Source organism: Engystomops pustulosus, chromosome 1, assembly GCF_040894005.1.
Source record: "Engystomops pustulosus chromosome 1, aEngPut4.maternal, whole genome shotgun sequence".
In the NCBI taxonomy this organism is placed as follows: Eukaryota; Metazoa; Chordata; class Amphibia; order Anura; family Leptodactylidae; genus Engystomops; species Engystomops pustulosus.
The window spans coordinates 33,456,749-33,466,245 of NC_092411.1; the positions used below are offsets into that span (position 1 = coordinate 33,456,749).

The window sequence follows — 9,497 nt, forward strand, 5'->3', positions numbered from 1 at the left end:
ACCAGATGGGGAATTGTCTGAGGGATTTAGGGGGCAACGGAGCAGGGGTCTGCCATAGTGGGAGAAAATGATTCAGCTACATTGATAGCTTTGCAAACCTCAAGTTTCTGAGGTGAGACTTTTCTAGTTGCCCATAGAAACCAATCAGAGCTCAGCTTTAATGTTATTAACAGCTGTGGGAAAATGAAACCTGAGCTCTGATTGGTTGCCATGGACAACTAGAACAGTTCTGCTCTAAGAGACTTATAATAAATCTCCCCAGTTGATTGTATGATGGCCATCAAAGGTACGGTTATGTCTGTATCTGCCTTCCAGTGTTGTCATGTATTTTCTTGTCTGAAAAATAAAAAAACTATTTTAAAAAATGACACTAATTCAAATAATAAAGGTGCATAATTAAAGTGTATGTTCACAAATTTCAGAAGTATTGCAAATTAAACATAGTACTCCAAATTAAACATAATGGCCCATATCTACTAATATGTGCTGTTTGCCTCACTATCATGCAGTATGCGACAGATTCATGAAGACGGTCTTCATGAATTTGGCGAACCCTACGGGCAACCAATTGGCATGAACTGAGAGCACCAGTTTTTTTTCTGGTGCACTCAGTTTAAGGAGTGCGGGACATAAATGTTGTGAGCAGTGTGAATCTTAGGTGCACGGTATTGTCTTGCGTTGTGCATATTGCAGCCATGACACTATACTGGCAGAAACACATCATAAATACACGTGCAACAAGTTTGCCTATGTATTTATGTGCGGTCTGCGCTAGTATTATGTCGCACACTGCTTTATAATTGTGGCCCACTATATATATATATATATATATATATATATATATGACACTGTATATATATATAATTTTGGGACACTGCATATATTTCATACTAATGTACTGTGATTAATTATGGTGCTGTATGAAGGTATTTTGGTAAATTTTGGCATCAGTGATAAAATCCTACACTGCCTTATCCCTCAAAGAGCCCGAAGCTGTGATGTCATAAGAGAAGGATGGATAGAAAGAATGGGGGTTATTTATCATTGGTTTTCCTTGATGTTTTGTCTTAATAAAGTCTCAAAAAAGTTGCATTGAGGTTTTTTTTGAACTTTTCAATGCTAAATAGTCTCACAGGGCTAATTCCAACACTTCATTAATCTGGTGTTTACATAGAACTACTGCTAGTGCAACACCGTGCAAAGCCAGATTCATGACTTGGAACTTTACTTTACTGGTCCATGTGCTGCGATTTTTTGTGCATTTTTAGAATTTTTGGGAACTTTGAAAAAAAATGCCAGACAGAAAGTAGAGCATAAGAACATTTATTAAAAGGCCAAGGCTGCTTTAATGAATCTGATGGGCAGCAGAGCTCCAAAATGTGATAAAGAACTGTCCCAAGGAGCAACCTAATGATAAATAACCCCCAATATGTGTATGTAATGGGGGGGGGGCAGGCTTTAACACTCTGGATCATAGCTCCTATATAACCATTGTGTATGTAGAGAAAGCCTGATGCCCCCATACAAACACTTCTGCCCCTTTGTCCAGTTCATTACCATGGGTATATTGTATATACTTTTCCCCCACATGGAGAGTTTAATATGAGTTTTATTACTTACAAATGTCACAGCGGTCAACAAAAATGTTTACTTTGATAAGAAATATATATCATGGTATAAATAAGTATAGATTACTTGCATGACTGACTAGGCCTTTATACTAGTGAGTGTTCTCAATATAAATGTACTTGAACACCTATCACAACACTAACTGTCGCTCAAGTGTTGCTAGGTAACCATGACCATTCCATTATGACATCACAGATGGGCTATTATGACATCATCACTCCCGACACTATAAAAGCAGCCGTCACAGGCCCAGGGTCTCAGTTGTCAGTGTTGGGCTCTAGAGATAGACACATACTGACCGCGCTCTACAATGTCTGGACCTGCTCTAGACAATGTTCAGGTGGAAGCACAACTACAGGGGATTCTTATCAACTATTCCCCTGACACTGTGCTTCCACTACCCGATGGCGTCATCAGCTTCACCTACCGGCTGGTAGTGGGGCTTGTAAAGGACTGCCAGACCAAATGCCAACAAGGTCTTATAACCTCTGACTATATAGAGGATCTACAGCGCAACATTCGCGTGTTACTACAACAGGTAAAAAGCAGACTCTAAGCACAAAACTTATACATAATAATGGATCATTATAGAAATGTATTTTTGATGTAAAACATATTAATTAGACCTAAATACTATTGTAGTTACAGATAGCAAACACACATTTTTAAATTTGAAATGATTTCCTCCAATCTGAGCTTTCTCCTTTCATAATTTTCTTTTATATGAAACAATAACAGTAAACTTTTGATTTCCTTTTGTTCTATTTCAAAAGTATTAAACTATGAAATAATTTCCCTTAACTGTATGCAGTGCGCTCCTGAGCTCCCCTTGGTGGTGGCCTGCACCACAATATTTGTAGTTAATATGTGTTTATACAGATGATTTGGAGCAGGACACCAGTTTTTTTTTTGGTGCACTCAGTTTAACGGATGCGGGACATAAATGTCGCAAGCAGTGTGAATGTGCACCGGGACGCCTCCTTAGTGCACGGTATTGTATTGCGTTGTGCATATTGCAGCCATGACACTATACTGGCAGAAACACATCATAAATACATATGCAACCAGTTTGCGTATGTATTTATTTGCGGTCTGCGCTAGTATTCTGCCGCAAACTGCTTTATAATTGTGGCCCATTATATGTATATATACAACACTGTATGAATATATAATTTTGGCACACTGCATATATTTCATACTAATGTACTGTGATTGGTTCTGGTGCTGTATGAGAGTATTTTGGTCCATTTTGGCATCAGTGATAAAATCCTACACTGCCTCATCCCTCAAAGAGCCCGAGGCTGTGATGTCATAAGAGAAGGATGGATAGAAAGAATGGGGGTTATTTATCATTGGTTTTCCTTGATGTTTTGCCTTAAAAAAAGTCTCAAAAAAGTTGCATTGAGGTTTCTTTGGAACTTTTCAATGCCAAAAGTCTCACAGGGCTAATTCCAACACTTCATTAATCTGGTGTTAACATAAAACTACTGCTAGTGTAACACCGTGCAAAGCCAGATTCATGACTTGGAACTTTACTTTACTGGTCCATGTGCTGGGATTTTTTGTGCATTTTTAAAATTTTTGGGGACTTTTTAAAATAATGCCAGACAAAAAGTAGAGCATAAGAACATTTATTAAAAGGCCAAGGCTCCTTTAATGAATCTGATGGGCAGCAGAGCTCCAAAAAGTGATAAAGAACTGTCCCAAGGAGCAACCTAATGATAAATCCCCCAATATGTGTATGTAATGGGGGGGGGGGAGGCTTTAACACTCTGGATCATAGCTCCTATATAACCATTGTGTATGTAGAGAAAGCCTGATGCCCCCACACAAACACCTCTTCCCCTTTATCCAGTTCATTACCATGGGTATACTGTATATACTTTTCCCCCACATGGAGAGTTTAATATGAGTTTTATTGCTTACAAATGTCACAGCTGTCAACAAAAATGTTTACTTTGATAAGAAATATATATCATGGTATAAATAAGTATAGATTACTTGCAGGACTGACTAGGCCTTTATACTAGTGAGTGTTCTCAATATAAATGTACTTGAACACCTATCACAACACTAACTGCCACTCAAGTGTTGCTAGGTAACCATGACCATTCCATTATGACATCACAGATGGGCTATTATGACATCATCACTCCCAACACTATAAAAGCAGCGGTCACAGGCCCAGGGTCTCAGTTGTCAGTGTTGGGCTCTAGAGATAGACACATACTGACCGCGCTCTACAATGTCTGGACCTGCTCTAGACAATGTTCAGGTGGAAGCACAACTACAGGGGATTCTTATCAACTATTCCCCTGACACTGTGCTTCCACTACCCGATGGCGTCATCAGCTTCACCTACCGGCTGGTAGTGGGGCTTGTAAAGGACTGCCAGACCAAATGCCAACAAGGTCTTATAACCTCTGACTATATAGAGGATTTACAGTGCAACATCCGGGCGCTACTACAACAGGTAAACATCAGACTCTAAGCACAAAACTTATACATAATAATGGATCATAATAGAAATATATTTTTGATGTAAAAACATATTAACTAGACCCAAATACTATTGCAGTTACAGATAGCCAACACACATTTTTAAATTTGAAATCCAATCTGAACATCCTCCTTTCAGAATTTTCTTTTATATGAAACAATAACAGTAAACTTTTGATTTCCTTTTGTTCTATGTCAAAAGTATTAAAATATTAAATAATTTCCCTTAACTGTATGCAGTGCGCTCCTGAGCTCCCCCTGGTGGTGGCCTGCAGCCACAATGTTTCTACTTAATATGTGTTTATACAGATGATTTTGATCACAAAAAATGTAACTTCTAGTAAAATATTTTAGAAAGTTGATTTTTTGGAATATAAAAAATTACATTTTCACTTTGGATTTTGAACCTTGAACCAGCAGAACACAAGGTGGAAATTACATAAACACTGTTGCGGCATCTAAGTTTTAGATGGAAGGGAAGAGCCTTTATCCATTACTCTATAAACGTTACCCTGGTAACAAAACGACTAAAAGTAGCCACAAGACTTTCTATCGATATCGGCATATTAAGTCATAGACGTAGAAAATCGATTACATTAAGATTATAATACTGAGAAGCAATATTGTTCAGAAACAGATATTGTTGCAATCTGAAACATGTCCTTCAATGTGCATTTTCTTATTACATGATTTTTCTTTTTAATGTGATATTTATAGGCTAAAGAAAGATTCCGTTTTGGAGATCTGGCCTTGATTAAAGAACTGGCCCAAAAAGTTCTGGATGTAGTAGAACCCCTGGCCCATGACCTGGAGCACCAAGTAAGGATCCATTATATTCTATGTTATTTGTCTTTATATAATGTTCTTCTCCAGATTACCAGTCATATATCAGAACATCAGGTACAAGATCTTCATATTAATTTTATACATTGTAATTATTAGGAAAACCTAGAAGGTGACTCCATAGATGGGCAAAATCCAAGCTCAGCATCCCCTGACCGTGATAGTAGTCAGCCGGGGCTAAACAGTGATCTGATTAGAGGTAAGTCGCTCATCCAATATCCTATTTACATGGTGGTTCAAATTATAGAAAAAACTTAGAGGTCTACTATACATATGCCTATATATATGTGGTAGATCATATAATTAACATTGACAACTTTTATAGAAGTTCTGCTTTGTCATTTACTTTATTGTATTGTTATGTTATATATGTAGTATTGATAAAGTCTCATACATTATGTTTCTTCATTATTTTATCACTAGAAACCACGGAACCTCCAAATTCTCAAAATGGAGAATGTGACCAAGCAGAGACCTCAGCATCTGCCAGTGTAAGTGTCATAGAGGGGGTCTGGTTATAGGGTTTATATAAAGGTCTCCATTGTGTGATGTGCCATATCATCCACTAATACAGTGATATATTCCGGCTTCTAACACCTTCTCTATATTTGCTTATGTGTAAATCAGTAGTGACATAACATATAAGGGGCAAGTTTCTACATGTGGAGCTTATATTGTCTTACATCATCTGTGTCTTACTGTCATCACTTATTCTTGTTTAGGGTTTGATCAAATCATTGAAAGAGGAGAAAAAGCCTTGTAAGAGCGACTTCCACACGGCCAAACTTATCAGCAGCGGAGCTTTTGGGTGAGCTTTATGTTGGTGTAATATACATTTCCCAGGATTCCTTATGACAATGTTTCTGCCTCTGTGCTCTGATTGTTCATATGAATTCATTGTAATCCATGGATTTTCCTTATTCCCAGGGCGGTCTACTTAGTGCGCCATAGAGAGACTCGCCAGATCTATGCTATGAAGAAAATGGACAGGCAGAAGCTCAACCCAAGAAGACTTGCCCAGGCCTACCTCGAGAGGGACATCTTAACATTTGCAAACTGTCCCTTTGTAGTCTCCATGTCCGGCTCTTTTGCGACTCAACTTCATCTGTGTATGGTCATGGAGTATGTAGGAGGTAAGACATATGTCTTAGATTTAGTTTCATCATATGTTGTATCTTCTATATATCCCTGTATGTGATATGTATTTCTCAGCCTATTTATTGTGTAACATGTCTGACCCCCCCCCCCCCATCCCGCTGGATAAATCTCTCAATGATAATATCTACTTTCTGCCGTAGGAGGAGACTGCAGGAGTCTTCTAAAGACCAGAAGACCGTTATCTGTCACCTTGGCCCGCTTGTACTTTGCTGAAGTGGTTCTTGGAGTGGAATATCTCCATAGCTATGGTGTGGTGCACAGAGACCTGAAGCCTGAAAAGTAGGTGACCCTTGTACTATAATCAGTGGGAAGGACATTCCAGGTTGTAACCATACAGCCTATGGATTGTCACCTTGATCTAATCCCATCTTTTCTCTCACAGTCTCCTGATAACACCCACTGGACACATTAAAGTCACAGATGTTGGAGTATCAAAGCTTGGCCTTATGAGACCTGCATCTAACAAGCACAAGGCGTCCATTGAGGAGATCACCAGAGAGTTCCTCGATCATGAGGTCTGTTACACTTTATACAGCTTAATTTCTTCTTTACTGTTTAGATCTCATCTATTTCTCCATCTATACTATTATTTCTATTCCTCCTTATCTTTATTTTGTTTTGTTTCCAGGTCTGTGGCACCCCTTCTTACATCGCCCCAGAGGTCATCCTGAAGAAAGGCTATGGACGACCTGTAGACTGGTGGTCATTGGGGATCATCCTACATGAGTTTATTGTAGGACATACACCATTCAGAGGAAACAACGTAAAGGAGATTTATAAGAGGACTGTCAATGGTGAGTGTAATAATCAAGGTGAAATGAAATGTAATTGTCATGTGTGATTGGTTGTTCTATTTTACAGTGGAACCATGGATTACGAACGTAATTCGTTCTCGGATTTTGCTTGTTATCCAATCTATATATCAAAGTAGGAATCCCAATAGGAAATCATTGAAGTAGACAATTTTTTCTACAACTGGAAAATTTTCATTTGTATTAGTATTTAGCCATATTATTTCTTCCATTTTGTGTTATAAAATTTTTAGTAAGAGGGAGGGACATATCATTAGAGAATGTGGACGGTTCATGTGATCAAGGTCAGCTCCAGGTTTCAGTAGGCCCCTGGACGACAAAGCCTCAGTGGGCCCCTTTGCAGTGATCTCACAAGGCAACATTAAAAATTCAGAAATTAAAACAGTCTTGTGTTTCCTAAAATATTCCCTAGTTTATAATACCAAACAGTCCACTCATGGTTATTTTATACAACACCCCCCTCACCCTTTATGGATTCAATAGATACAGCCCCCCTTACCTCAATGGATTCCTTATGTACACCTTATCACCTTATGTGGGCCACCCAGCAGCCCTGGGTCCCGTCACTTGCCCAGGTATGCCCAGTGCTGGCACCGACCATGCATATGATCCTCATATAGCTAAATTTGCTTGTTAACCAAGTTGCAATTGTTAAAAAATGCAAACTCATCTTACAAAACACTTATAGACTGAGTTACTCCAAATCCAAGGTTCAACTGTATTGTAAGGCACAAAAAGATTCACTTTATATGAAACTCCAGAGATTTTATTTTTTTTTTAATATTTTCTATTATTTAAAATAGATGACTTAACTTGGGATCTTAACAACAACGCTCCTCCCCCCGATGTCAAAGATATCATCAGTGATCTACTGATAAAGAATCCTGCGCAGAGACTTGGGACAGGTAAAGTTTATAATAATGTGAATATCTGCTTATTACACCCAGCACTATGTGACCAGACATAAGGATTGTGTCCATGAGGATCAGCACTGAGAATGTCCATAATATGACATCCACTGCGTATGATGATCTAATACTTCCCTTCATGTCAGATCTAATACGTCCTCACTTAACATTAATTCAATGTACATATATGGATCAATCTCTGACATTGACTACATCATTGCTTTGTCTTCCATTTGTAGGAGGAGCAAATGAGATCAAGATTCATCCATTCCTGAGTGACTTAGATCTTGAGAACATTCTGAGTCAGAAGCCGGAGTATGTTCCTCAACTTGCATCACCAATGGACACCAGCTGCTTTGACTGTAAGTAGAAAGACGTCTCATCTAGACCAAACTCTGCTGTATGTCTTGTCTTCATTTATATGAGTTCAAATAATGATAAGATATAAAATGTTGGTCATGACGGTGACCATGCTGTATACTAACAATCTCCATATTCTTATGACTTTTAGCTCGCTCTTATAAACACCACCATATGGCTTCAGACGATGAGGAAGATGCAAGTGAGAAGAAGAACCAACCAGAAATGGTGGAATCATCTCCAAGGCTTTCTGTAAGTGGCCAATCTATATCAGATACAAAATCATAAAATACAGAAAATAGATCAAATCTGTACATTATAAGTTAAAAACTCTATAATTATGTATCTTCTATCTTCTCTTTCCCTTTGCGTATATAGTTATCTAGCAGGAAGGTGAACAATGAGGATCCCAAGTCCCCTCCAGGTTGTTCCCCTGGGGATAAAGACATCTCAGAAATGTGAGTAGATTGTGGGGTTATTACTGGGACCTCCAGGATGATATATATGCAGGACAATGCAGTAAACTTAGCTGGATATTCTTTTTACTTATAGTTTTCCCATTTTCCTTTTATGAAACAGGCAGAAAGAATCTTCTTCTCCAAAAGCTGATGGAGACAATCAGGGACTCGATGCTAGAAGCAGTTTGTCATCCTTGTCCCCAGTGTCAGGTAAGTGCAGGTCTATGTACATCTTCTTATAGCAGAAGGTAGAAGGTATAATGTGACTGTGTAGATGGAGTCTCAGATATCCCCCGGTTCTCTGTGTAATCTCCATCATACACATGAACATATATGTCCCTTTCAGAATCCCGGTTATAGTCTATAAGGTGCTTTGGGCACTGTCCTTATTGTTAGGATCAGTGGATCCTCTGGACCACCGCGGGAGATGTAACTAACCAACACCCGGAACCGGAGCCTAGCGGCACCTGGTATTCACCAGAGCCCGCCGCAAAGCGGGTTGGACTTGCTGCGGCAGGATACCACTAGGTTGTTCCCAGGTGTGACTAGCCCACGGTGGCAGCCGAGGTCGAGGTACCTTAGCGGATGACAATCTCGTAGACAGGTCCAGGCACAGGGTCAGGGCAGGCGGCAGAGATGCAACGTCAGGTCCAAGTCCGGGGTCAGCAACAGGAGGTCCAGGCAGGTGGGAACGGGAACACAGGCACACGGAACACAGCAACACGGAGGAACTCGGGTAACACAGGACACAGGAGCGGGAACACGCAGGAATACACAGGAACGCAGGAATACACAGGAACGCAGGAATACACAGGAACGCAGGAATACAC

The 9,497-nt window shown here is 39.5% G+C and overlaps 1 protein-coding gene across 1 annotated transcript; it reads left to right on the top strand.

Moving 5' to 3' along the window:
- Positions 1–3,874: 3,874 nt before the first annotated feature.
- LOC140121697 (microtubule-associated serine/threonine-protein kinase 4-like) lies at positions 3,875–9,027 on the top strand. The gene is made up of 15 exons (XM_072142065.1): positions 3,875–4,102; positions 4,846–4,947; positions 5,071–5,170; positions 5,395–5,462; positions 5,694–5,779; positions 5,899–6,104; positions 6,270–6,408; positions 6,512–6,644; positions 6,758–6,923; positions 7,745–7,846; positions 8,089–8,211; positions 8,361–8,461; positions 8,588–8,667; positions 8,789–8,877; positions 9,014–9,027. Exons 1-15 carry the CDS (start codon positions 3,875–3,877, stop codon positions 9,025–9,027), a joined length of 1,737 nt encoding a protein of 578 aa, XP_071998166.1.
- The last annotated feature ends 470 nt before the right edge of the window (positions 9,028–9,497 follow it).

Coding starts and splice junctions, on each gene's coding strand:
- LOC140121697 (XM_072142065.1), top strand. CDS start 3,875: ATGTCTGGACCTGCTCTAGACAATGTTCAGGTGGAAGCACAACTACAG. Junction 4,103..4,845: donor TCCGGGCGCTACTACAACAG/GTAAACATCAGA, acceptor TGATATTTATAG/GCTAAAGAAAGATTCCGTTT. Junction 5,171..5,394: donor AAACAGTGATCTGATTAGAG/GTAAGTCGCTCA, acceptor TTTTATCACTAG/AAACCACGGAACCTCCAAAT.